General features: G+C 45.3%; 2 protein-coding genes across 2 annotated transcripts in view; both read left to right on the top strand.

Annotated features, from left to right (window-relative positions):
- The window catches only part of TM9SF3 (transmembrane 9 superfamily member 3), a 45,314-nt gene extending 39,459 nt beyond the window's left edge, over nt 1-5,855 (top strand). The window contains exon 15 of the mRNA XM_084210123.1: nt 2,962-5,855. Within this exon, the coding sequence (XP_084066249.1) occupies nt 2,962-3,029 (68 nt within the window). The 3' untranslated portion in view covers nt 3,030-5,855. The remainder of the gene's footprint in view (nt 1-2,961) is intronic.
- Nucleotides 5,856-13,390: 7,535 nt separating this feature from the next.
- TLL2 (tolloid like 2) overlaps nt 13,391-27,755 on the top strand; it is a gene marked incomplete at both ends in the record, with an annotated part of 82,455 nt that continues 68,090 nt past the window's right edge. Inside the window, one exon of the mRNA XM_084209907.1 lies at nt 13,391-13,541. Within this exon, the coding sequence (XP_084066033.1) occupies nt 13,391-13,541 (151 nt within the window). The remainder of the gene's footprint in view (nt 13,542-27,755) is intronic.

The following is a 27,755-nucleotide window of genomic DNA, read 5'->3' as shown; positions in this document are numbered from 1 at the left end:
AGTGTGTGTGCTACTGACTGTAGGTCTGTGAAAAGTGTGTGGGGCTGTTCTTTGGAGGCTCACATGCATGGGCGTGTTGGGTATCACAGTTGGATGTGAGATGAACTAGTTAGGGCCCAAAGCAGCCACGGGGAACCTCTGTGTAGGAATGGATCACCCAGCTCTGGGTTTAATGCCCTTGACAATGCCTAGTGAACTCAATCCCGCATACAGTGGGATGCTTTGATCCACAAAGTTTGCTGCTCTCTGCAGAGCATCTCGGTTCTGGGACCGGACAGTAGGGAGCCCGTGAGAATTTCCAAACCTTTTGAGCTCCTCATGTTTCCCTCTTAGTGGCAGAAAAGGTTAAACTCATTTCCCAACTTAGTGGAAAGCTTAGGGGCTACATAGAAAGGCCTCTTGCAATACCACACTTCAGTGTTTAAGTATACTTAAAGAGCTTTAAAAAAAATTTGGTGCTTACAAAGTCACAACTGTAGTAATTGGTTTGAAATAATAGATGGGAATTAATCTCTTTTTGCTTTGTGGTTGTTCTTACTCAGTATTTGGATTTTTCTCTTTATTTAAAAGCTTATTGTTCTGCTAAAATAAGGTTGCAGTCTATTTCTGCTGAACCTAAATAGGCCATAACCGGGTTATAAATATCATCTGGTAAGGTGTTTAATAAATAAATAAAATATTTCCCTTTACTATTTTTTTTTAATTCAGATGAGCCAGCTCCCTTGCATTTGAATCAGGAGGATGTTCTTTAGTCCTCATTTCCCAGGGTTTCTGCCTCCCTGCCCCATGTTTTATTCAATGCCTCTGAAGTAGCCTTGAGGCTTAACCCCTGCCTTGGGTATTGGCCATTAGTGGCCTTCATGGCTAAGGCACCTCTCTGATTCAGAATAGGTTATGATTTGTTTATGGGGATGAGAGCTTGTGGTCTCATGTGACCTCTACTCTCTACTCCTCCCCCTCACTTCCACCTCATACATTCTCTGGATCTCAAGTGAAACACAGTTAATGCTTTGTTCTCTCAAATCTCTGTGATACCTGGCATCACATCACTAGAGGATCTCTTAAAGAACAAGTCCTGGAATGTATCTCAGTTTGGCAATGGAGATGGGCATTGGATCTGTTGGCAGTGTTGGCTTTAACAGGAAAAGCCTGATGAGTCTTAAAGCAGGAGTCCAGTGCCATTATTTTGTTCATTTACTTCGTAAGACAGAAGATTAATTTCTTGACAAGCTGCAGAAAAATCTGCACATGCTTCTGTATGACTCCAAGCTCTCATCGCCTCTTCACAGCCCGCGCTTGGGTCTGTCCAAGTGCTGCACTGGTCTCTGAACAGTCAGGCCCTCCTTCTGCTGCATCCTCAGCTTGCTTGCAAGCAGCAACCTGATCTTGTGTGTGCTGTACTTGCTTTAATGGATCTCTACTTTGCCCAAGTTAGTAAAGCAAATCTTTTGTTTGCTGGCCAGTGGAATGGTAGCCATGATATTTATACAACTTGGAATGCTGTCCTGTACAGGAGCTGACTCCACAAGCTCCTTACTGCTCCAAAAACGTTGGAATGATTTATTATTATTATTTATTTAGTTTTGCCTTGTGCAGATTTCTTGATTGGATATAAATATTTGGCTTTTGAGGGTCTAAAAATCAAAACTTTGTGATGGCTTAATGACTGGCTTCATAAATTATCCCACCAGTCTCCAGGATTTAAAGAAGTCTTTAGAATCTGAATAATTCCATAGTCAGCAATGCCAGCTGCAGGTCTGTACAGATTTAATATGTAAAGGCAAAACAACCACTTTATATTTTTACTGGAAAGTTTGGCTTAAAAATTTTAGCATATTTAACATGTCTTCTGCAGTTCTGGTGCATCCTAGTTCACTACAGTGCTTTGTTCTGGGCTTTTCTTCATTTCTTCAAGGAAGGAAAAATATCTTTTCTCTTAAGAGTGTTCTTTACCAAGCATCCAAACATTTAATGATGTTAGGAGTTCTCTGTAGTGATTTACAGACCCTGACTTCTCTATCCATTCTGTAAAATACGACTGTGTTGGCAGGCAGACAGCAGTCGTCTGTAATTCTTGCCTGATTTTCAACTTCACTTCAAACATGATGATTAGCCAAATTGACTTATTCTCATTTTGCTTGGAAGAGATGAAGACATTCCCTGCTGATGTTGTAAGACCACAGTATTTACTGAGCCTGGCAAACCTGAGGTTCTGTGTTTGACCAGGAGGGTTGCTGAATCTCTTTCTGAGAAGAGGCCTTAGTCCAGTGCATTTCTTTAATTTTTCTGGATGTCCTTAATACTGCAGTATTTTGGGTTTAGCATAAATTGTTGCCCCTATCAAAAACTCAGTGACCTGTTCTTTTATTACTGCTGTGACAATGCATACTTTGCTCATGACTCTTACTAATTTGAAAACCACAGGTTGCAATTTCTTGAACTACTAACTGCTACTTGTTAATGTCTTTTTACAGACCTCCTTGGAGTGTAAGACTCCTGGGATGGGGATCTATTATTATTTGTGCTTTGTGGGAGGGAAGAAGCCATCTGCCAATAAAACACTCATCCAGAAGGCATGTAACTTATAATAAAAAGCTGCCCTCCTATCCACCTTCCCTGCAGAGTGGGTGATTGTATGTTTTTTACCCTCTGCTCAGAAAAAATGGACTTGGTTATTGGCAGCAGTAGGGGGGCTGCTATATTTATCAAGGCCAAGTGAGCATGGCCTCTTGGTAAGATGGCTTAATGGATTTGGATTGCTAGACGGGAAGTTCCTGTCAGCCTTTCGGGGAGAACATGGATAATTGGAGTTTAAGAACAAGTATTGCAGGTGGAGAAGTTTCTGTGTGCAGAGTATGTGCTTTGTGTGACTTTCTCTGTTGAAGTGTGCGTGGTTTATACCGCTGGCTCGTTCTGATGATCAGCTCCTAACATATTCAATGTTTTTGGTTTCTTTTGTAGGAGCTATTGGTTACATGGGAACAAGTGCCTTTGTTCGTAAAATCTACACTAATGTGAAAATTGACTAAGGAAATGAGAAAATTGAACTATGGATCAGCTCCTGTTTTCCTGGGGATGAATTTGCACAGCAAAAAGCGCGAGAAGAGATTTGGGTTTTAACACTGGGCACTATGTGGGTCTCCATTTCATGGATGGCTTAAAGTAACATCTATTTCATTGATCCTAGGTTCTTACTGACTGCTTTCTCCAACTGTTCACAGCAAATGCTTGGATTATATGCAGTAGGCATTACTACAGTATGTGGCTAATCTTTCCCCCCCAAAAAACCAACATCAAAAAACAAAAAACCTAGCTCATTAAAGATGAATAGACTAGCTCTCTTCAGTGAAGAGGACAAACAGTTTGTTTAAAGAATTTGTTCCATTCAGTAAAAAGAGGGAAACTTGGCTGCTAAAACTACTTGATTAGTAGTCTTCCTGGTACTCAACATTTCTAAATTATGTAAAAATGCTGTTCCAGAAAGATTACTGTTCTGATTTTTACTGCCATTGCCAGGATAGGAGGTATGTTTTGTATTTTCAACTCCAGGTGCTTTTTGGTTTATTTGCAATATCAACTACCCTACACTCATTTGTTTAAAAAATAATTTAAACATATATAGAACTCCCATATGCATGTAATATATCAGCTATTGCTCTAGTTGGACCAACTTCCCTTTATTTATCTTTAAAGTAATACCCAGTTACATCTTAAATCCATCCAAAGAAAATATAGTCTGAAGACGGGATGTGTTCTCTGCAATGCAATTTACTGTACAGTTAGAAAGCAAAATGTTAAATGAAGAGGATTGTTTGTTTTTTAATAAACACTCTGAGGTCTAGATTAAAACAAAACCAACGTTTTAACTGAATGTCTAAAGTGATTCTCCTTTTTTCCAAGTTAGTCTTGCATTTTTTTTTTTTTTGGGTTTGGGTTGAATGAAGATTTTCCTTTAGACATCATACAAGGGGTAATAAGTGTATATAACATTAAATAATGTAACTTAGGTGTAGATCCCAAATGTATTTGGATGTACAGATTTACTACAGAGTACTTTTTCTGATGATTCGGTGTAAAAATGTGTGAATTCGGGTGGCTTTTTACATCTTGCCTGCCATTGCATGAAAAGTTGGGGTTTCTTCACAATGTGTGTATGTCATGCTTTTCTGTTCTATTTCTCAAGCTCTTACAGGAATTAAATTTGTAATTTAGAACATTTTAATTTTTGTTAATCCTATCTGAACACTTTTGTAACATCAAAAGCACAGTTGCTTTAGAGTGTTCAGAAAACTAAAATAAACTTTTCAGACAAAATGTTTTGATTGTGAAAATAGATGAGTTTGCAATTGAGAATATTTGAAAAGGCAATACTGCTGAGCACCAGTTTCTGTATACAATATTAGTGTGGTTTTCATCTATCAACCCCCCCCCCGCTTTGAATTCAGAATTTGCTTACAACTGTATTGTACAATACAACTCCAAAGTGAATGACCAACCCAAAAAGATTCTTCTTGGCTGTGGCAAAGTGTTTTGTGATCCAGCCAGTGTACTGGGAAAAGTGGGGGTAAGTGTGGACTGAAATAAATGGGCAAATAAAGGTTAAGTCTTTCTAAGATGACTGTTAATTATGCACTGTATTTAGTTAGAAATATCCTGAATGTGTTTGTGACAGATTTGCGAGCCACCGGGCTTGATTTTTTCATGGGGTTTTTTTTAGACATCTGCCATGTAGGAATGTTTTCATCAGTGTGGCTGTCTGAAATAAAGCACCTGCCATGTAAAAGGAAAATTCCTGAATTTAAAAAATGAGCCAAATATTTGTATTGATTAGCACTGTAGCGTTTCTATATAAAAAGTACGGATAATGCAGTAGCCACAATGAGAAACATCCGTATTTAGCTTGGGTGAACTGTACAGGTAGATGATAGGGGGAAGCAGTGCATCCTTGCTGCATATGGCTTCTGAAAAGTATTTTAGCTTTTAGCTCTGATTTCCCTGGCCAATTTCAACCAATCTGTCAGAAAATAATTAAGTTTGGCTTCAAGTGTATCATTTGTGTCTGTAGGTGAACACTCTGCTGCACAACAAAACAATTTTTTGTTCGTTTTGTTTTGAAGTACAGGCCAGTTTTAAGATGAGCTTATAAACTGGGTCAACAGTTAGTTCATCTTTGTTCCAAAACATGGAGACTTAGAGCAAAAAATGGATTTTGTACTAGTACTTGGTGTGGAAAGCTGTCTTTTCCTTCTAAATCTGAAGTGAGAAGCCATTTTCTCCTCATAATAAATACAGTAAGTACTCTGCCAAGATAAAAGTTTTTTTAAAGGGAATGCTATTATAATGGGTCTGGTTCTCTGTTTAGAGCCCTGCTGTGTGATTAGTCTATCAGAAAACTCACTAAACCGTTTGTGAATTTCATTTAATCACTTTTTAATGCCACAGGATGGTGGGTTGCCTACTTGCTTTTTCTATCCTCTGGTGTTACTGGCTTTTGCATATCCAGACAGGATTGTATATCTTCTAAAGTGACATTGGAAAGATACTTACTGCACAGGCATTGCTTTTGTTTCTGCAAGCAGGTTCCTCCGGAGCAGTACTGTGTTTAAATAATTGACATTTTTATGCAGCCACCCTTGCACGTAAGTTGGGAGTTTGCTTTGTTTTCTCCCTTTTGGTTTCTGAAGGAGTGCAAAATGTGACCAGTTTTTAACAGCTTGTCTTTATGGTTGCTGTTTGGGGCAAGGCTGTTTTCTCCCCTTCCCCCTCCTTGCCCTCCTCCCCAAAAATGTGGGTATAGCTTGAACCATCTTGCTTAATAGAAATTGGAAGCTCTCTGCTTAGATGATGTAGTCCTTCCTCTTTTATGGAAGAAATAAAGATCTTACAGACAATACTCCTCTTACCATGGTTGTTTCTTAAGAGTTTCTGGTTCTTGAATTCAGGTTTTTTGCTAACTGAGTTGGCTGCTCAGTCCTTTTCTTCCCACTTCTTGGTACAGGGGCCAGGGATTTGGGTAAATAGTTGCATAAGCAATAGCCAGTCTTGACCAAATGTTTTCAGTAAATGTAATTTGTAAATATTTTCAGTTGAGGCAGAGTGCAACATAGGAAGTCCCTCTTGTAATTCATATATGAAAATATATGAATGCTGGATTGGAGGGAATGGAGACTGTAAATAATCATTACATTGTGCTCTTTTTGATGTCTGAATGTTTTGAAGGCACAGTGTCTATTAATTCCTCTCCAGAATTACATTCCAAAGTGCATAAAGGGCACAAAAATTGTTTTTTGTAGGATAGTCCTAGGTGTATTTCTTTAACAAGTTTCAGGTTCAAAAACAAACCCACACTTTTACACTTCTGGTACTGAAACAGTAGAAGTGATAGCACGTTCTTATCACTATCATTACTGCAGAGCTAACACAAATGAGAAAGTTACATTTTGCTCTAACTTCATCACCAGTATCCAGCCAAGTTTGCCCAAGGGAGTATATATACACAGTTTCACTGAAGACAGCAGAATTCTGTAATTATGAGTGCTTCAGGAATTTCTCCACTGCAATGTGTTCAGAAAGCATCAGCTCAAGAAAGAGAAGTCTCTTCTCCAGTCTGTGGACAAGTAAACTGAATAGTTGGAGCTGGAGTTTAGGGCTCCTGTTTTCTTGAAAGAATTCTTGACTTTGCAGCTTATGGTTCATTTCAAGTCTGTTGGAACTGTAGATTGATGAAGAATTCCAGTTTTGGATCCCTTGGATCTTTTCCAGGTTAATGCACTATGGCAGAGAAGCCGTGCAATAGCTGTTAGCACGGCTGCCATCTAAAGTCAGTGTTTCATACCAGGGTTATCCCTGATGTCACAAAAGCCCCTCCTGTTGTTGGACTTCTGTTGGAATAAAGCCACACTTGAAAGTGTTGGAGCAGTGTGTTTATGGCTTGTGTCCTTCAGGAGCATCATATCTCTTAAAAAAAAAAAAAAGTTTTGGTGCTATTTGTTTTCCAAAGCCTTTCAAGAGAGCTTTTTCATTCTGCTGAATGGCATCAGTGAGAAAATTCTCAAAACTTGCAGAGGAAACATCTGCATGTGCATTCTGCAAGTAGTGTGCTTTTATCCAGGAGTGCGTTTTCAGTTCAGGAAAGGGGTTCTTCCTTACTTTCAGTATTTTCATTCAGTGATTCTGAAATTTTTCTTCCTATTCTGGGAGTTTGGTTTGTGTGGAGAAACTGTAAAGACATGGGAGGACCCATGAATCTGGAAGGCTTTGTGTAGTTCTTGGAGAGAATCACTTTAAAGGGCAGGAATTCATTTGGGAAAAGGATAAATGGCTTTTTTATCTGGTGGACTAACCTATTTGAAAGGCAGACCTTGAAACAGGTGCACTGTTAACAGTGTCATTGCCCCCAGCCCTGTACCAGTTACAGCATTTTTATTTTCATCAGTGTATTTGCCAGCAGTGCAGTGCTTTTGCAAAAAAACAAGGACTCATCTGCCATGAACAAGGGGGTGATACTGCCTGGTACCAGCATTTTTGCCTTATTGATGTATTGATTTTCTCACCAGCTCTTAATAATACAATACAGAATGATTTGTCAAATGTCTCTGGAGGTCCTACTGTGCTGAGGCTTGTTTTGTTATGAAAACCAAACCCATTTGAACTTTCCTTATGTTCTAAATAGATCTCCTTCAGGACCATGGGTTTGGAGCATTCCAAAGCATTCCTTCACAAGCTTGTGCTTATCCTTCAGCTGGCATTGGATGACTACAGCATTCCAGAAAACACGTGTATTTGTAGGATTGGGAGTTTATGTACAATTAACAAAATACCTAATTTTACAGAACTGTTATTTTAGGGTTCTCCTAATACTGTGAGGTGTGCTTACCCATATGATGCATTGGTTACCTAGATGGATTCCAGTTCACAAAAGCTTAGACCTAAGTCCTATGAACTGGAAATGCTGCATCTGGGTGAGAAAGGCCAGTCTCCAGCAGTTCTGTGTAGCAAGCTGCCCGACCTAGCAAAACGTGCTACAGTTAGACATCACACAGTGAATTATTTTTTTTTCTGAACCCTGTGTGTCACAAGCTTATATTTGGTTTCTGAAATGTTTTGAGAGCTCTAGTAACTTTTTCTGAGCAGCTTCCAAACAGGGCTGAGAACATCATATGAGGCTGAATTCAAGGAAGCTTTTGTGGCTGCTCATTCGCATTTTCCAAAGGTTTGTATCAGGAAGTTCACACTTAGAGCACTAAGCAAGGCACAATGGTTTTCTGTGCTGCTAGACATGTAATTCTCCTTTGGATTTCATTTTATGCTGTTTTTTCATTCCAAATAATTTGTCTTATCACTTTATTGGGCTGAGAAAAGTGTGTTATGTAATTAACTTAGTGTGAGGCTTCTCTTGGTCTGCTACACATGAGTAACTACAAGAATGGGGTGGAAATATTCACCTTATTTTCTTAATGCTTGACCAGGCATTAGCAGGTGAATAGTGAACATTACCTACTGTTCGCTTTTAAAAGCTGTGACAGTTTTAGAGAGTCAGGCATCCATTTACCTGCAAGAACTGGAGACATTTCTTCCACATTTTATTGTATAATAAAATATTGAAGAAATACTGTTAGGTTACTTAAGTTCTGCATTTGGATTCTGCAGAATCATTTTGAGTCATTTTAATTGGCAAGATAAAAGGTGATTTTTGTTAAGAATTTTTTTTCTGTTTATCTCACTACTAGAAAGTGATCAAACACCCACCTTTGTCTGAAGCTGAAATTACCATAATTTTTAATTATGTGTATAGCAAAATAAATAATGAAAAAGGAAATTACTGTTCCTGCTTTTAGTGATCTAAATAGTGACTTGTAAGATGAACCTATTTTAAGGTGTCACTTACCTAAGAAGATGAATACCTGCATGTTCTCTGTCTATGGTTTGGATGAAGATGTTACTATAGTTATTCTCTGCACAGAAATCCTGTGCAGGAGCTGTAACTGGGAAAATTCTCTAAGGCAATTTTTGATGGAGCAACATCTTTTCTGAGAGATTCATTAAATTCTACCCACTTGTCAAACAGCCTTAACTCAGGTAGCATATGGTCCAGCCTCTGTAAAGGATGCCTGCCTGTGAGCAGGGAAACGCAACTATCCTATCTTCATCTTGTAACAGAGGATTGGAGTTATGTTTATACTTTCCCAGATTTATTCATCTGCACTAAGAGAAAAAAAAATTTAAAAAGAACTTTTCCTATGGCAAAAGTACTTTGGAAAAACCAATGGATTCAGCTCTTCAAATTTTTAACAGCAGATGCTTTTCCAAAGATATTCCCATGCCCTTCTTCTTAACCTTGCAGCAGAGATCACCAAAACCACCAGCTTTGCTCAATGCTTTCCAAGCATAACTGACTCCTGTGTGAACCCTGAAAATGGATTTTAAGTGAAGTAATGAAACATCAGTTTGACATGCCTCAGTTTGGGAGACAGCGGTCAAGCCAAAATTTATGCTTCCAGATAAGACAGATTTTTCTCCCTGCCTCCCACTGCTTGTCCCCATACAACTCAAAATTACCCCATAAGTATCTTGGTTTTTCTCACATAGTTTGAGGATTGCATTAATTACAGGAAAAATGTTTGGTGGTTTTTTATGTGGGGTGACATCAAATCCTTCCTGCTGCTACGTCGGTGAACAAAAAGGAATTTTCCAACCATGGCTTACTTCTAGTTTCTCTAAGGGTCACTGCAGTTATGACAAGGCTGTTGTTAATTATACATTGAGTTGTTAATGCACAGGTGAATGTGCCTGTGACTGCAGTGATCTCTGTACAGTGGATTTCAGAACCCCTGGGACATTTAAGCATGTATGTGTCAGCATCTTGAAAGATTCCTTTTAGGTAGCAAATAATTTAACCTTATGCAGGTATTTCCTAGGTGGTAAGACAATAAACTTGATAAAAAATTACCCACCCCCAATCCACTGCACAAGAAACTAAAGGGGGGGGGGGGGTGATGGAAAGAAGAGAGAGCAGGGGCTGACCCTTACTTTATCACCTGGATTTGTCTGTGACTGCTCAGGGAAAGGACATCCCAAAAGTGGTCAACTCTATGAGTGATAAGGGAGTTGAGAGCAATAGACTGCTAGATATAAACCAGTCAGAGGAAAAGGGAGATGGGGAAGTGAAGAGGTTCTGTCAGGGTAGGAAGCCTGTAATGGTACTAGGCATAAATCAGCCTCTGCTAGAAGGGGGTGAAGCAAAGGGAGGGAGGTGGTTCTGCAGAGGGCCCCGTGGTGCCTGTAGGCAGGAGTGCAGCTCACTGGGCTACACCTGCAGCAGTTCTTTCCTGCAATGAAAGAAGTTAAAGGAGAAGTGAGGGGCACTAGAAATGCATAGGGAAGAAGAAAGAGAATGCTCTGGGTCCAGAGTCCTGCTCCATCTCTCCAGGACTCTTACCTGCCCTTGTATTGGTGATGCAAACACCTCGGTGTGTTTGGTTTTTTGTAGACTTGGCAGCAGCTGTGGAATCAGCAGTGGGACAGGCTCCAAGGGGGCGGTGCCTCAGACACTTTGTTAGAAGAATTGGTGCACCCCAAGTGCTGGCAAGAGGAAAAAAGCAGGTCTTGTGGAAGGCCTAGCAAACTTTGTGTGTGTTTTGGCCTCAGGACATATTGTGTGCAGGGATGTTCCATTAGCACTAAGTAGCTCACACATAGCTTTGCTTGTGGATGCTATTCAGAAAGAGCTGTGAGCATTCTTGCTCAGCGAGGCTTGAAAGGACAGTGGATTTTGTCTCTGTGTGTTGAGCAGGAGAGGGTTCTGCAAAGGAAAAGACTGCCTTTGATAGCAATGGATATGGATTGTTTTCTTTCCAGATAATTAACTACTGGTGTCACGAGTTGCTCTGCTGGTGTGAGACTTCACTGACTTTTTAACAGCTCAGATGAAAAAGATCCTTTCACAGGGCTCTCTGTGTTCCTTAGTTGCACTGCCAATCAAGATGACATGAGCTGATCTCCTAAACACCTTGTAGCAGTCATTGCTCTGGGTACATTGCTTTGGCTGCCAGTTGCAAAGTGCCATGATTGTTACTGAGAACTGTTTCTGGAAGGTTTGAGCACTTCTCATGTCAGAGACTTCCAGAGTTCCTTGCAGTAGGGCAACGTTATTTTTTGTGTGTGGATAATAGTGATAGACTCCTCTGAACTCCCTCACAGACTCACTCTAATTGCACAATTAAGGATCCATATTTTAATTTGCTCTGTTCCTCCTTCAAAGCTGTAGGATGTCCTCTTCTACATCCATCCACATCTATAATGGAGGTTGTGTGTGCAGAAGGGGCCGGGCTCCCCAGTGTAAACTGTCATGCTGGGAGAGGTTAACAAACAGTGGTCAAAAAACTGTTCTTAGTGGGTGACAGCCCAGCTTTCCACAGGGATGACAAGGATCCATGATGCTGATCAGGGAAGCTGTTGACCACCCTTACGAAGATTCAAGCCTCTGTTTTCCAGCTTACCATACTCTCAGCAAGTTATATTGCCAGGCTTTGTGCAGAGAGAAAAGAGCAGCTAGTGTTCCTCCCATATAAGCTGGGAGTTCTGAAACACAGAGAGGTGATCAACCTTTATTTTAAAAATAACCATTAGACTGCTCTTCCATGTGACAAAATCGGAGACAGTAGCAACTTAATAAAGAAAAAGTAAAAGTAGATAGTGTGTAAATGGGCAGTAAAAAACTCAGGAAATGGATAAAGTTACCTTACTAAGTTTAGTCTTGATGGCTGGCTGTCTGCACTCTTCAAAAACCTACAGTGATTGAAACTCCCCGGTTCTTCATGGCACTCTGCTCTAGGACTTCCCTGTTTCACTGCTAGAAAGGTTGTCTGAAACCTACATCATCCTTGGTTCATTGAACACCAGCTGTAAGAAACTCCAGTATGTTTGAGTAGCAGAGCTGTTCACCATAATCTTCATGTCAGAGTTTGATGCAGCCTTTTTAGCTTCTCTGAAGGTTTGAAGACAATTTTAAATATTAAATGAGTGGCAGGGGACAAGAGTCAGGGACAGTTTGCAGTAGACTGCGTTGCTGCTGAGGAGATGCCTGAATCATGTTGTGCCCTTTTGTGCTGAGTTATCATTCGTTGCTGTAGGCTGCAAGAGAGAAGGGACAAATTTATGGATGGCAAATGCTTATCTGTCTGAGTGAAGGGAGGGCTTGGAGCCCGTGCTGTATTGGGAAATACAGCTGCTTGACAGTCCTGCTGTGGGAGCTGGGAAGTGCACAGCTGAAGGAGCAGTTTTGGCACCAGGAGACAGTGTATACACATTCACCCCACTGAGCTTGTACCCTTGTCAGCTCTCCCCTGCTCACTGGGATGGCAGCTGAACCCTCTCTGCCTAATGCTGCGTCTGCTGAGCAGCACGAGCACAGATGACCACCTGGAAATATTGCTCCAGCTTCAGCCTAGCATCTTGTCAGACCAGAGGCTTTGCTAGGCAGTGTTGAATTCATATGGAAGCACCTGGCTGGCCTTTGTGAGATTATTTGTGAGACGATTCAGCACCCAGTGAGATGGCTGGGCTTTGGGCATCTGCCCTTTCCCTGTCACTATGCGAACAGCAGAGTCATCGTGCCTGTGTGATCTACCTCCATCTCAAGCCAGCAGCCCTAAAAGTATGATGCTTTCCAGTGTGTTACTCCATACTCTGCTGTTAGAGCTGTCCAAGATATTGCACAGGCTCAGAAAGCCACCAGATCAGATACCAAGGTGTAGATTTTTATACAATTAAGCATCTTGCATGTGATCCATCTTCCTGATTTCCCAGGCTTTGCTGTATATGGATCGGACATCCCAAAGCCCAAATTTCCAGCCCAAAGCCTAGTTGCCTCTGAAAACAGCTGTGAAAAGCAGGTGAGAGGTATAAATGCACGTCTTGATGTTTAGTCCAATATTTCCTAATTTCTCCCATTCTTTAGTTTGGAGTGATTTTTTTTCCCCACCGTTCTCCATCCACGGTCTAACAACTCCACTTACACAGGGGGTTTTAAGGATTTGAAACGTTGATTCTCCCGGCGGCGGACGGGCTAATTATCTTTGGCTGCCCCTGAAGTACCAACTGAAGGGAAATAATACTAAATAACGCTAGTAGTAGCTAATGGCAATACTAATAATTTCCAGTGTTTGATGTGTGTTATCACCGCCGTCGGGCTCCGGCTCCCGAGCGCGGCGGGAGGCAGCGGCGGCCCCGCGGGCGGGGCGGGGCGGGGCCGAGGCGCGGGCGCGGCTGTGATTGGCTGCCGGCGCCGTGAGTGGCAGCGGCGGCGCCCCCCGCGGCCGCGGGGCCGCTGTCTCCGCGCAGTGCCCGCACCCCGGGCAGCCGCGCCGCCCGCTCCGCCCGCGCCGCCGCCATGGGCCGCGGGGCCGCCCCGCTCCGCCGCCTGCTGCTCTCCCTGCTCCTGCTGCCTGCCGCGGGGACGGGCGCGCCCGGAGCCTCCTTAACGCTGGGGGAACCGGAGACGGCGGAGGAGCTGATGGAGTACCGCGACCCTTGCAAAGCCGGTAGGGAAGCGGGCCGGCTGCAACTCCGGGAGAAGTTTGGAAGCGCGGCGGCGGCGGACAGGTGTCCCTGCGAGGCGCTCCGCGGTACCCCGGCTCCGCCCGGCCGAACCGTGTCCAGGCTCACCTGGCGGCGGCGGCGGGAGCCCCCCGGCCCGGCCGGGAGCGTCCCCGGCATCCCGCTGCCTTCCCGAACCCCGCGGGCTGCCCCGCTGTCCCCGGCCCGCCGCTGCGGGAGGGCTCTGCTTGCCTCCAGCCTGCGCCCCGCTGCCCGCGTTGCCCGGGGGCTGTAGCCCGGGGTGCGAGGCTTTGCCGAGCCTTTTCTGTAACTCGCCCCACCTGTGCCGCTCCCTCCCGCGCGAGATTCCCCTCTGCAAAGCCAGGGAAATGCCCGCCCGTGCTTTGCATTTTGGGGTTGGGGGTTCTCCCCCCGCGCCCTCAACCATTTTGGCTCTTTCTGTGCATTTTCATAGCCTTTTGGCAGCTGTTCGAACTTGCCCCGAGCTCTGTCCGGCCCGACGTTGCGGTGCGTGCCCCGGGGCTCCCGGGGGCGGCGGGGAGCCGGCGCGCCCGCCTCGCACACAGCCCGGCCTGCCGGGGCAGCCAGGTGCTCCGGAGCTGTCTGGGTGCAGCTTAGCACATCCTCTCCAGGCAGCCTCCAGCTGCTCCCTCCGTCCCTTTCTTGGAGTTGTTCGTTCCTTTGCCAGACTGCACTCTGCTGGTTCTGAGCTCGTTGCTTTTAATCTGTTTGAGTTCTAAAAGAGCTGCTGTCGTCCCTAACGTTGCATTGCCTTAATTTATAGAGAATATGGACCCAGATTTTCTCTTTGGAAAACTAGGAGATACTCTTGATATGAGTGTAATTCGTTTTGGTTCTAGCTATTGGAGAATGTTGTAGTCTTGTGAATTGCTTTTCTGCTGAGAAATTGGCAACTGATACCTTGTTAGTTGTGTTACATTTACAGATAATTTTGTGTGAAGTCCTGTTTTCTTAATACTGTAGGAGTTGAAAAAAGAAACGTGTTTCTTCGTGGGCGGTGTTCTTGGCCCCTTGAGTCGGGGCTTTGCCCCCTGAATGTGCTCCTGGCTGTTACTCAGTGTCCCTCGGTGATAGCTTCTCCTGTTATCAGCTGTCTCCTGCCTCCTGTTGTGCTGCTTGCAGCCGTATCTGCTCACATAGACGAGCTCTGTCAATGTAATGTCGTCCAGAGCTTCTCTGCCTGGTGCAGCAAGTTTAGCTGGCTTTGTATGTAGGCTGAGTGTGGTGGGTTTCCTTCCAAAATTCAGCTCAGTCCTCTCCAGAGAGTATTTTTTGCACAAAACATTCCCTTGATCAGCAAGTCATCTGTCATTTGATATATAGTCTGGTGTGTGTGCAGGTTAATTCTTTGTAATGAATATGGGATCCAGCCCAAATATGCTTTACTGTATTTGTGTCTGCTTCTAAATGGTAATGAATTGATCTCTCTTGCGAGTGAAACTAGTTGTTAGTGACACAGCTATGGTTTAGACTTGGAGAGCTACAGGTACAGTGCTTCAGCCTTCCCATCTGAAAATGTATTATCCTTGCTTTCTCCTCAAAATTATACCATCATCTCTGCTGCCTCACTTGCCCTTGTGACTGCTGGGTGCTGATGTCAGATCAAGTACATGGAGGATGAGGAATGCTCCTTTAAGGACCATACAGAGAACATTTACTTTATTTGACTTCTCTACATCTAGCAGGGAACCTGTGACAGAAAAGGGGGAAAAATATTTTCACAGCCTTCAATTTGCCTGCCTTCATTGCAGGACCTTTTAGTTTTTCCTCCTGCAGTCCCTTAATTTCAAGTTCTCTCCCTCTCACTTCTGCATGCACACAGAAAAGACCCTGGACTGCCAAGGACAGCCTCCCTTCATTTACATCAGCACCTCTTCTTGCGGTGGTCAGAAAAACTTTGTGGGTGTTATTCCTGTTAATTCAATTCAGGCAGGATCAATCACAGAAATTTTTATTTTCTGACTTCTCAGTGTTTGCTTTTTATGCTTTTCCAATGTCTTCTTTCCAGCAGAAAGGGAGGAGTGAACAAGGTCTGTGGAGGTCACCCAGGTGATTCCTTTCCCTCCCAGGAGCAGGCTGGTGTTTCTGGCGGTGCTGGCAGGCAGCTGCCTGTGCTGGGGGCTGCCAGGCAGCCTAGCCCAGCACTGCTCTGCCTTCCTGACCTGAGGCTCCAGGACTGCAGTTTGAGTTTGCCTTCCTCACCAGCGTGTGCATGTGTGGAGGGCAGTACAGTGCCTTCTGCTTTGCTCAGCCTCCTGCTCTGGTGAGCACCATTACTGGCTTTCTCAAGTTTCACTCTTGTGCTCTGTAGAAGAAAGAGACTCTGGTTCTTTCAGTGTGTCCTGGCTGGCTGTATTACCAGGCTCTCTGATCCAGTTTCTCTTCATGTGTTTGTGTCCACCTAAAGTGCAGAGCACTTAGAGAGCAGGACACTCCTTACATGCTGTGTACCTCTCTCAGTGCACTGGATAGTTCCAAATTTTAAAGTTAGCCCCAAGTTAAACCAAACAAGGCTTGTACCACAAGGATCTGTGTTAGACCCTGCCTTGCATTCACAGCCTTCTTCCTATTCCTGTCCTATACCATCAGCACCTGGTGGAGCTAGGCAGGTTCTCTGCTGCAGACACCATCTCAAAGGGTTAGCTGAGCTTAATAAGTGATCTATTTCTATTAGTGACACAAGGTGAAGGCACCTTTAACAGAGTTGTGTCTCCAAGAGGGCCTGTCTGGGCTGTGGTCTAGTGCCTGTATGGGAAGTGTATCACACTGTTCCTGATGAACTATAGCAGTGACAAGTCTTCTTAACTTCCTTAGGCCTGGGCTCCTCCACTCGTGGGACAGTGTCGGGATCTGTCAAGAAGCATGACTGGAGAGGGCAGTGGCTGCAGACCTGCTGTGAAATGCTCAGGTGTCTGGTATGTCTTGCAAGGGGAAACAGAGACTATGAGCACTCTGAGACTTGTGGTGATGCTTCCATCACTGCTGTAGGCACAGGCTCCTGTGCCCAGTCCTGCGGCTGCAGATTGTGCAGGCTCTTAGCCCGTGATGAAGACAAGCTGCTGCTCCTCTTGCATGATTTCCAAAGCTGCTAAAACTTGAGTGCTTTACTTATTTCTTTTTATTTTCTTCTCTTATTTTTTCTAATTTCCTGTGGGCTAATGGCTGTGGCCCAGAAGCTGTTATGGATTTAAATCTGGCAGGTTTCAATGTAAAAGCTTGGCAGTTCCTCACGCCTGTGGCTCATGCCCTGAGGTTGAGTGCAGGCTGTCGATGGTTGTTCTGCTAGACTGGGAGTGGAAACATGCTCCTGGCACATGCTCCTCTCTGTTGCATTAGTGGAAGATGTAATAATCTCCTGCAGCAAGGCAGGAGGGACAGCACAGGGCAGTAACCTCCTGCAGCTCTGCAGCCGCTGCGCTACTGGTGCCAGCACATGGGCTCAGATGATGGGCCATAACTCCACTGCTGCTCGTAACTCAACCCATCCAGGATTTTCTTTTCCTAATGGGGCTGCTTTCCTGCCTCTTTGGAAGGCAGAAAGAAACCAGGAGCTGCCTGAGTGGCTGATCAAGGGGCAGCTGAGGCAGCACTGTGCTGTCAGGCTGAATTGCCAGGGAAGGTGGCAGTGCCGGCTCTGTGGGGTGGATTTTGCTGAGTGTTGTAGCAGCTCACTGGAGCTTTTCAAAGGGAATAGTACAAAGGTTCCTGCCCAGAACTGCTCTGTAATAGATGGGATAATGTCATGAGCCTCACATGAGCTTTGGATGGATCTGCTGCTCAGAGGATGCAGTTAAGGACACCCAGGCCAGTGTGCAGGTCTGAGTGAGGCTGTGGGACAGGCAGGCAGCAGGAGGAACAGTGGATGCCTTCTAAACAAAACAAGCATGTCCTTCTGAGACTCCTCAGACAAACTGGAACCAAAGGAATTAAATAGCCTGTAATTTGTTCTGGTGGTTATATGGGTGCAAGCTTGTACAAACTTTAATTTGAGGTGAACAGCAGAATCTCTGAGGTTCAAAGTGACCTCTGGGGGTAATGTCATCCAGCTTATGTCAACAGGGGGAGGTGGGCGTAAACAGGAGGGAGAGCTGGGCACTGAATAAGTTATTCTCTGGATGTGTCCTCTGGCTTAGTGATCCTTTTCTTCCAGCTCAAACCTCCTGTGAGGCTCTTTTCCATTTGCCAGGTGGGGAGAAAAAGCTCCAGTTTGGTTTCACCATCCTGATTCCTGGGTACTTCAGCTCCTAACACGGCACTTCCTGCCTTTGGTGAGCTGGAGGTGCAATAGTTCATCTTGCAGGGAGGGTCTTCTGTGTTGGAGTCCTGTTTCTCTCTGCCCTGGGCAGTTCATCCTGGTGTGACATGTCCTGACTCCAGGCTGACCAAGTCTGGACTGCCAGGCCAAAGGCAGTGTTTCTCTGTGCAGGTGTTTGCATTAGGGATGGGCAGAGCTGCCTGCCCAGCTGTGTGCTCCTGAGGCACAGGCCAAAGGGGACTTGGGCTGCTGCTGCCTCTGAGAGTCTCAGGAGTCCTTCAGGAGGGTTTGTGTGGCTGAGGAGAGCTGGACCAAGGAGGAGTTGCCTATAGGTACAAATGAGCCTTGCATTCAAGCTCAGCTTCTTTCCATGAGACTTTGATCTCTCCATGGCTTTTGCTCTGGGCCATTGCTTGCAGTGCTCTGAGCAGAGCCTGGCCTGGGGAGGCTGCAGAACAGAGCAGGGCTCTGGCAGGGAGACAGCACCTAGAAAGTGAATTAGTTCCCATGGATTTTGTGGAGTTCTCAGGATATGAGCTCAAAAGGGGAAGAACTGGGGCAAGAGGTGTGAAGGGGCATCAACCAAGCAGCAATTCCATATCTCCTGTTTCTTTATCACTAGAAAAGTATTAGAGAAGCAGTTTGGCAATGATCATTTTTCCTGCAAGCTAAGGCTCCGTCAAGTGGGGATGCTGCCTGTCCATCACAGGACGCTGCCACCCATCCTTGTTCCTGCTCCACCTGCTGATTTGATCCACTAACTTCTAAATGCCCCATTTAGAGCTCTCACACCCAGTGCTGTCCTGAGAGCTGTAAATTGTGCTTCGTTGTTGTTCTGTTCCTCAGAGCTCTCCCTCTGTAAAGGCACAGTGCCTTTTGTTCTGGAGATTGCACATTTCATTCGGGCTGTGGTGCAAACATCTGAAGTCAGGTGCAGACATTTCTGTGGGCAGCTGAGGAATTTGCTCTTAGGAACTGAAAGCCTGGAGGGGGTAATCAAATGAGAAAGGGGAGACAGCATCTGTGAAGCCTGGGTCATTAGAGTGTTGCTTGGGTTTTGAGTGGGATGCAGATGCTGTTTTCCTGGTCGGAAGCGTGGATCCACCGTGTTAGCAGGGCAACCAGAAAGCTCTCTGCAGGCAGTGCTAGGCATCCAGCCCACTCACTTCTGGACAAGAGCTTTCCTGCAATCTTGCAAGTGGTCCTGTTTAGTTTGGCAATGGTGGGAGCACTGGCAGAGTGTGTGCCAACCTACCCTGTGCTTGGGAATCACAGAATCCTGTGAAGAAATCTCATTTCCATCTTACAGGTTTTGAATACAGCTTTGAAGCCTCTGGGCTTGCATGGCCAGTGGCAGTGCAGCTGTGGGGAAGGTCCCAGTGCTCTGCTGTGGGGTCTGAGCTGTAGGGGACAGTGGGAGCCATGTGCTTACCCAGGGGCAGTCACAGGGGGGTGGCAGGGCTGGGAGCTGAGTCCTGGTCTCCTTACTTCAGAAGGCATATGGCCTTCCAGAAAAGGGAAATTTCTTCTTTTGCTACCACTGCTTGTAGGAGGGCTTTGAGAGCAGAGTCTGGGACATGACCCAGTCTGTGGAATCTTCAGTGCTGAGCTGATGGAACCTTTTATAGAGAAAGGAGAGCTCTCACTGGCAATCATTCCCTTTGCATTCTTCCCCTGGTACATTGCAGGAAGGGTTAAATACTCAAGGAGGAAATTGACTCTTTTTGGGTGGTCTGGGAAAGAATGAGACCAGACTGTTCAGTCTTTAATTTACCTGCTTTGGGGAGATGACAGCAGTTACAGAACGGAAAACAGGTGGGTGAAAACTACTGGGGTCACTCTTCAGTGATGCAGCTGTTTGCCATTGGGGAGGTGTTTTGTAGTGAGGCAGAGCTGCAGCAGAAGTTTCCTCCTCAAAGGGAAGGTTTAAGGTGACTTTGATTACAATCCTAGCTGAGCACAAGCTAATGGCTCTGGCTTAAAGAAATAATAACCAGCAACCCTTTTATTGCACCTGAGATTCCTCAGTAGGGAAGTCAATGGCCTGGGGAATTGGAGAACAAAACTTTATGATCACTGCAACTTGAGATCTGGGCCTGAAGTCCTTCCAGTGTTTATCTGTCTTCTTGGGATCTGACTAAATCATGCCTGATCTTTGGCACTTCTTGGGGTGTGTTGGATCTGCTTGGCCTACAGGAGATGTAATGCTCTGTTCTATACCTACACCTTGGGATTTAGTAATGGACAGGACAAAAATGGGAAAATTTAGGACAGAGGACTTTTTTTTTTCCCTTAAAAAAGCCTGGTAAGGTGGGGAAGAGGTGCTTGCAGTTGTCATGGATACTTCTCCAGAGCTTTTATTGAGCTTCCTAGTCTGGGTGCAGTTCACAGGTGTCTGCCCTCAACCATAGCCTGCTCAGGTGGGGTCAAGGAATGCTGCTTGTTCTTCAGCTGTTCTGTGGCATAAGATTAGTAAGCCACAGAGTCCCAGAAAAAGGCATTTAGAATCTTTGCTTTAAGTCTTCCAGGATTTAAAAGTCCACAAAGCTGAGGATTTTGGTTGGAGGCACTTTGCATTTGTGTAATTACATTATACCTTTGCAGTTGTGCTTGGAGATTTTATTCTCTTCCCGCTCTAACCTGTGTAGTGTGCCTTGCCAATGGTTAACACAAGAAGTTGCTGCATTTATTGGTAACCCACCTCTTTCTTGTTGCTAAAACTGCCTGTGGGTGTCTCCCAGGTGAGTGGGCTCTGGCCCAGTCTGGGGAAGAGCTGTGTGGCTGCAGATACCCACTGCAGCCTGCTTAGGCTCACACCTTAGTCCTTGGGAAATTGGCACTGCTGCGTGTCCGATACATTCCAATCTGCTTCCCCTGACGCTTTAATTTCCTTCTTTTTGCTCCGGCCTTCGCTGCAGAGACCTTTGTGCTCTGTGCCTGCTTCCCCCTGTGTTTCCTACAGATTCATTTCAGATGTTCCTCTGTCTCCCTTTTGCTGAAGCCTTCTCCAAAGCCTGCCTGGAGAATTGCTCAGATCCTTCTCTGCTTCCTGCCTCCGGTGTTGTGCGATGCCCTCTCCCCCAGGCTTCTCCCGGCGCCTCCTCTCCCGTCCTGGCAGTGGCTCCCAGGGGTCCTTCTGTCCTTGCTCTCCCTGAGCAGCCCTGCTGTGAGTGCAGCTGCTGTGCCCTGACCAGCCAGCTCTGTGCAGCAGGCTGTGTGCTGTACGACTGGGGCTGCTCCACCCAGCTCCCCTTCCCTTCGAGGGGCAGGAGGGAATGCAGGGCTGGCTTCTGTGACTGACTCAGAGTGCAGAGATGTCTGTGCCGAGCAGGTGATGGTGGCACTGGGGGGACACTGACCTGACAGGGCAGTCTGTGGGCTGACTTGGAGATGGGCAGGCTTGGCAGAGAGGAGGCACCTCTGACACTGAATGACTCTGTTGTCCTGGATCACGAGTACTGCAGGTATTAAGCTGCAACAAAACCACTTTCAACTAGTGCTGAAATGTGATTTCAGTACTCAGAAGAGATAGATGACTAAGCAGAAACTGGCTGTTGTTTTGATTCAGCTACTAGGACTTCTGGGCTTGTTTGGTTTTGGGATTTTTTTTCTCCTTTGTTGCAGCTGAGCTTCCAGAAATGCTGATCTCCAAGCATTCTTTGATGTTCCCATTCTAGCACTTCCTGAACGGGAAGGTTCCCTGTCAATAGAAACTGCTAAAATGTGCAAGGAAGCCCTTTATTAAAGAACTCTCAGTGACTGATTGCCCCTTCTTGGCCAGTTTGTGTCAGCCTAGCTTGCAATGGAGAGAAATCTCTAATTGCATGTTGAGAAGGAAGTCCCAGGAAATCTCAGCAACTGTTAAATCCTGGTTTCTCGAGCCTCTGGTTTGAGTGGTACAAATAGTCAGAGACCCACAGCTGCTGCTGGTCCATGAATCAGCCCAACTTTAGACCTGAATGGAAATTCATGTCCTCTCAAGTAATTTTGTGTTCATGTAAATGTCAGCACTCGAGTGAAAAGCATCTGTTTAGTTTTTCCATCCACAAACCTCAACGCTATTCACAGAGCAAACCATACCACAATGTTACAAGATGGAAATGTAAGTCTGCCAAGTGCTTTATCTTATCTTCCTGAGAGCTGCTGTTGGGAGTACAGTTGGGTCCCTCTGCCTCCTTATTGGAAGAGACTGATTGATGCAGTACTGGGTGCTGAGAATTGCCTTTCTCCCCTTTTCATCTCACTGTGGGTGTTGCCAGTCTCACATTCCTCCATCGTTGTGACTGAACTTAGCATTGCTGCAAACAGCATTGCCTAATCAGCAGCACTTCCATTTGCTCAGGACTGGCAAAATTGGCTGGTTTGTTTGGCATTTTACATTACCAGTTTCAGGTGGGATCTGCTGGAGGCTGTTAATTTCAAAGAGCAGACTTTGAAAGAGCTGTAATTACAAACTGTGCCCTTCTCCCACTAACAGTGGCTGTACCTGACAGAAGGGCTTGTCCCAGCTCCAGGGACAGACATCTGCTGTGAAGGATTGTCCACGCTGCTGTGTGTTAGCAGGATGTGTGTGATGAAGGTATTGCTTCAGTAAGGCATTGGTTTTTTGCTTTGATATAAAAATCCTTAAACTCACTAGACTTGCAGTCAAACTCACAGAAATGCCAGTGTTAGATCTGCTCTGGAGCTTGTGGTGTGGCTCCTTGGGGATGAAGGCAGATGGTGTGACATGGAACTCTGACTTGAGCAGCTATCCTGTGCAGGAAATCTAACCTGAGACTGCATCAATACGAGTAACAAAGGGGATTTCTGGCTGCATTATCCATGTCTCTGCTGCAGAAATTGGGTAGCAAACGAGGCAGCTGCTGCTGGAGCAGCTTGTACAGCTGCATGGCAGAGGTGTTTGAGCTGTACCAGAGTCAAGATGGCCAGACTGAGAAACATCCATCGGTAAATAATCCTTGCAGGCAGTGGGGGAACCCAGCATAGCAACCTACAAGTTCAGTGGCATTGACAGAAGATGGAACTCTCGCATCTGCATTTCCCTCACTGAGTACCTTGGACCTAGGTAGAGCTATTCCTTGGGTCACTTGTGGTCAGTGGCTCGAACTGGATGTGGGCAGGGCAGTGATGAAGCAGCAGGGCTCTGTGCTTTATCTGTGGGCCTGCCAGTAGGGCTCCAGAATGCATCTGGCTTCAGATGTGTTTGATATTCCAGAGGTCTAATTCAGCTTTCTCTTATCACCAGATCTTGTACTCTGCCAGTGCCAGATTCTTCTTTGTTGGTTTTTTTGATTTTGTTTTGTTTGGTTGGTTTTTTTTCCCTGTGCATTTCCAACAAACGTGAGGAACAGAGCTTTATATAAAAGTGAGTTTTGAGAAGTTTTGGCCACGGCACCAAGAGCTGTCTATGTGATTTGCACAGTGTGATTTCTGGAGTCTGCTTTTCATGGTTCTATTGCAGTTACTCATATCGGAGACCCATAGACCGTTTTGTTTTGTCCATGCTGGTACTGCTGACCCAAGCAGGCAGAGATGCTCTGGCTCTTGGGGCTGACCCTTTGGGGGCAGGGGTGGCCTGTCAGGCTGGTTTTGCTCTGGAAGAGGAGTTTGGTTTTTGCTGTGCTGTTGATGGTGGAAGAGTGTTTTGCTCGGGACACTCTGAGCCGCAGCTGGTGCCTGTACCGAGCTGCTGATGTGCTCTGCAGTTGACTGCTGTCTGGATTTAATCTCTAACCTTTGATTGTTCTTGAAAGCATGTTCTAGGGATTTCATTCCCACCCACACTGCTCCTGTGACCCCTTCCATTTCCTGGGTGTCTAAGTACAGAACAGAAAAGATTCATTAACCTGGTAAGTAACCTCTTTTCATGAGGGAAGTGATTTTCCGTCACGCTCTGTTAGATCCTATTGATTTCTGGTTTTCCCCTCGTTGGCCTCTTTTGCCATATATTCCCCTTTTTTTCATGCTTCAGTAGGAAGGTGATACGTGATATGCTGGTTTGGTTTTGGTTTTTTTTCTGTTTCCTGGGCAAAGAGCTGGGATCTTCTAAGGCCACTGCTCAAGTGCCCACATCTCTGCCTTTTCTTGGAAAGCTTTGTTGTCAAGGCAAGCTGCTGGTTGGCAATAGGATGTTGACAGGAGGAGTAAAACTTCCTGGCTGCCCTCTTTTGTTTTGATGTTGAAAAGAGCATCTTTTTCTCTCTTTGCCCATTGTACAATCCCTCATCTCTTGGCAGAGGTGTGACGCAAGCATGCATGGAAATGGAGACCTCAAACCATCACGTGTGCCTGCTCTTTGTGTCCTCCTGGCTGGTGGCAGTGCCTGGATCCTGGTGCTTTGTGGTGAAATGGAAGGAGCTGCCAGGTTTGGGCTTGTCCCAGAGGCTTGTTGTTACAGAGGTTGGTAGTAGGAATTGTGCAGGGAAGAGGTTTCTCCTTGGATCTGAGTGGGAGGGCTTGGGGGCATCCCCTGTTTCAGAAGGGTGTCATTCAGTGCAGAATTCCACACAGGGCATGGGCAGTGTTTGCTTCCCAGCCAGTTCCCCTCCTCCTGTGGACATTTGTGTATTTCTCCCTCAACAGCCATCTCTGTGCTATTGCAGGTATTGCAAAGAAAAATATTCCAGCATGCAGTCTCAGCAAGAAACCTTGGGTTTGAGAAGGCTGTTGTTGTTTTCTGATGTACTTGATTTTTAGACAGAGCCTTCGTGTGATTCAAGGCAGATATTTCAGTAGTTGGAGAAATAGTTTTCTTTCCAAAAGTACACTTTCATCTTTCCTGTTAATGTCTCAACTTCCACAGTTCTTGCTAAATTCCTCTTCCTTATGTATAAATGTTCTGGGCTAGTCCTTTGTTTAACTATTGCAATTGAAGCATCAAAGGCTTAAAATTGGAGGGAGTTTTGCATTATTACAGGACAGGGCGTTCTGAAGCCATGGCTGGTCCTAGTGCTGCTCACGTTCAGCTGATCACAGTGATCAGCTTTGCCCAAATAGAGGAACAGAGCTCTGTGTGGCACAGATTGTCATCTGGGTTGTCCTAAAGAAAGGTGCATGAAGAATAGATCCTGTTTATTTATGAGTCTTAGGCTGTGCTTTCCCTAAGTTAAACCTGAGGGGTCAGTGAAGGGGTGAGTTCTGTTTGCAGAATGATCCAGAGTGGTGGAGAGTGGAGAGCTGTGCTCCAGCTCTCAGCAAAACAGGGCCTGACTCTCTGGTGCCAGGCTGCTGGAAGCCTTGCTTTCATGGTTCACTACATTATGTGGGGAAAGAAGAAAAAGGTAATTGGAAGTTTTTACTGGGAAAGGGGGTGTATGCTTCAGTTGAATACGCTAGAAATCTGCTGAAGACCTTACTGGATCATCGTCTTTGCTGTTAGTTGTAAGCAGTTGAGAGGAAAAAACAACAACAAAATAAAATGTCTTAAAACGCCTTTGATCAAACATTTAAAGTTGTTTTCCTCTTATTGCTTTCAAGGCTTTGAACTTTAAGTCTGTGGTGTTTGGTTTTTTGTTAGTTTTATTTAAGTTTCTACATGTCCTTCACTAATCCAAAGGCTCCTAACATACCTTGAAAAGGGGCAGTGTAATCTGTCCACATTGATGCACGTTGGAGTGGAGAGGTTGGAAGTCTCATAGCACAGCAGGGAATGCTGGCAATGCTGCACAGGGTGGCACCATCAAAGGAACAACTGGATGTGGGCCTGGCTAGGGAGGCTTGGGACTCTTTAAAACACACTTTGGAGTGGTGTGTTCTCTCTGGTGAAGGCAGGACTGGAGCTTGGTGTCCTCTGCCTTCAGGACTGTTTTCAGAGAGCAGAAGTGTCCTTTCAGTTGCAGGCTCAAAGGGCTGTGTGCAGGGCTGTGCAGGTCTTCCTCTGAGCGAGGAGTGGACCTTGCTCTGTGCTCTGCCTGCTGCTCTGTGGTGCCAGCAGCTTCTGCCTCCTCCAGGGCTGTCTGAGGATGCCATTGTCTTCTGAACAGGGGGACTCTGGAATGAGCCATGGACTGGAAGTGAGGAACAGGCTTGTGTCTCTTCTCTCCTCCTTTTGCTGGCGTGGAGGCAGGGAGGGTGACAGATCCACAGGAAGTTCTGTGCATCCTGGGGCTCTTGTTACTCATTGTCAAAAACTACAGCAAACTCTGTTACGTTGTCACAAGCCAAGGTCCTGGCCTTGTCTCCATCACCCTGCCTTGCCCTGAATTTTGCTAACATGCATGAATACAGAGTCCTGAAATTCAGGTTCATGGTTCCAAAGTTCATGGTCTTGAGAATAAACAAAAAACTATTGTGGTGGCTGAGAGCTGCATACCCCATTAACCCAGAATCATGAATATTTATCGTGATGGATTACAAAAGAACATAGAGACTATATTGTATTTCCTATAACTTTATTTCCATGGCATCTTTTATTGGTGGGTCACTTTAATGTAAGCTTTGCTTATTTAGTTGCACACTTTAAGCCGATTAACTTTTTACTAATAAAATGTGTGTTGCCTCCCTTTGTCCCAGCTACCGTTTGTTTGTACCTACACTCCTGTGACAAAGAGTCCCAGAGAAATGCTTTAAGCCCTGAATAAATCCCACTGCTGGAGGCTTGGGCCCAGCTGAATGTGTCTGAGCTGATTTCAGCCTTGCATTTTCCCTTTCTCTCTCTGGCTCCCTGAAAGTTGGATCCTCAAAGCAAGGTCTTTGCCTTGAACACCTTTCTACTCGTGAAACCATTTCTGGTGCTCTGGGGCCAGCAGGAATTATTCAGCCTCTTAGTGCTCTCTGAGCTGGGCTAGAATAAAACAAAGTGGTGGGAACTGGGGCTTTCCAACTATGAAGACTGGTCTGTGGCTCTGCATCTTCACTAGTTTCCCAGTTGGTGACCATGGTATTCTTTCCTGCTTACAAAATTTGCCCTGTCATTCAGTGTCCAACATACTGCATGTTTTAGGGTGACTTCTCTCTAAGAGAAGTATCACCCCAGAGAGATGATTACATCCTGCCATTTTGTTAAAGATGCTCTATGAAAATTATCCTTTTTCACCAAGACCGTTCAGACCAAAATTTTACAGTTAGTTGGGAGCCAAAAGGCATGGGTAAGCACTTGGAAAATACTTTCTCAAGGCCTTTATTAATCTGTTCTTTTATATTTGGAGCTTTGCTAAAGCTAAAATGATCCCTTAGAAATGTACTGTTAATACTTAAGAATGACTGATCTGCCTCAAAACAAACTCTGTAACCTGTTTCAGCGGGGCAGCAGTAAATGCCAAAGGAGATGTAGAAAAGCAGGGTAAGACAGAGTGGTAGATCCAGAATGTCTCCCTGGCTGCTGCAGACTCCACAATCCCCTGTCCAGGGATGGCTCATTGCCTTTAATGGTATTGGGTAGCTTTGTCTTCCACCTGCTTTCTTTTGAACCTGTGTAAGCTTTTAGCATCCATAGCCTGCTGGAATAAGAAGTGCCAGAGCTTAACTGCAGCATCCCTGTGCTCTTTTCTTACTCACCTGTGAAGGAGTCAGAGCTCCTGGCGTCTCGGAGGTGTAGTTAGTGTTGCCTACCTGTTTGCATCCTTGTTTCCTTTTACACCAAAGCTTCCCAGCTGTTGGCTCTTGTCTTGGGGAGATTCAGAGGAACTCAGATGTTTTTAATAGCAGAATATGCTCATCCTTTGCTGTTGAAGGAAAATTCCTTTCTTTAAGAAGTCTAAGATTACACTGGCTGTGGAGAAGGAGGGGAAACATGGAGGGCAGTAGCAGGCAGCTGTGCTCCACACCTTGTGGGAACTGCTTAGTGCCTCTCTGCAGCACACTGCAGCAGATCATGCAAGCTTATAACTGGCTTTCAGCTGCCTTGGGATTCTACCTAGGAGCTAGGGGTGACCCAGGAAGAGCAGTTTTAAAGGGCAATGGGTAGGGGCACTTCTTGGCT

This window comes from Fringilla coelebs (genome assembly GCF_963513975.1).
Source record: "Fringilla coelebs genome assembly, chromosome: 8".
Taxonomy (NCBI): domain Eukaryota; kingdom Metazoa; phylum Chordata; class Aves; order Passeriformes; family Fringillidae; genus Fringilla; species Fringilla coelebs.
Note: the sequence above shows the minus strand (reverse complement) of the source record. Positions and strands in the feature narration are given on the sequence as shown.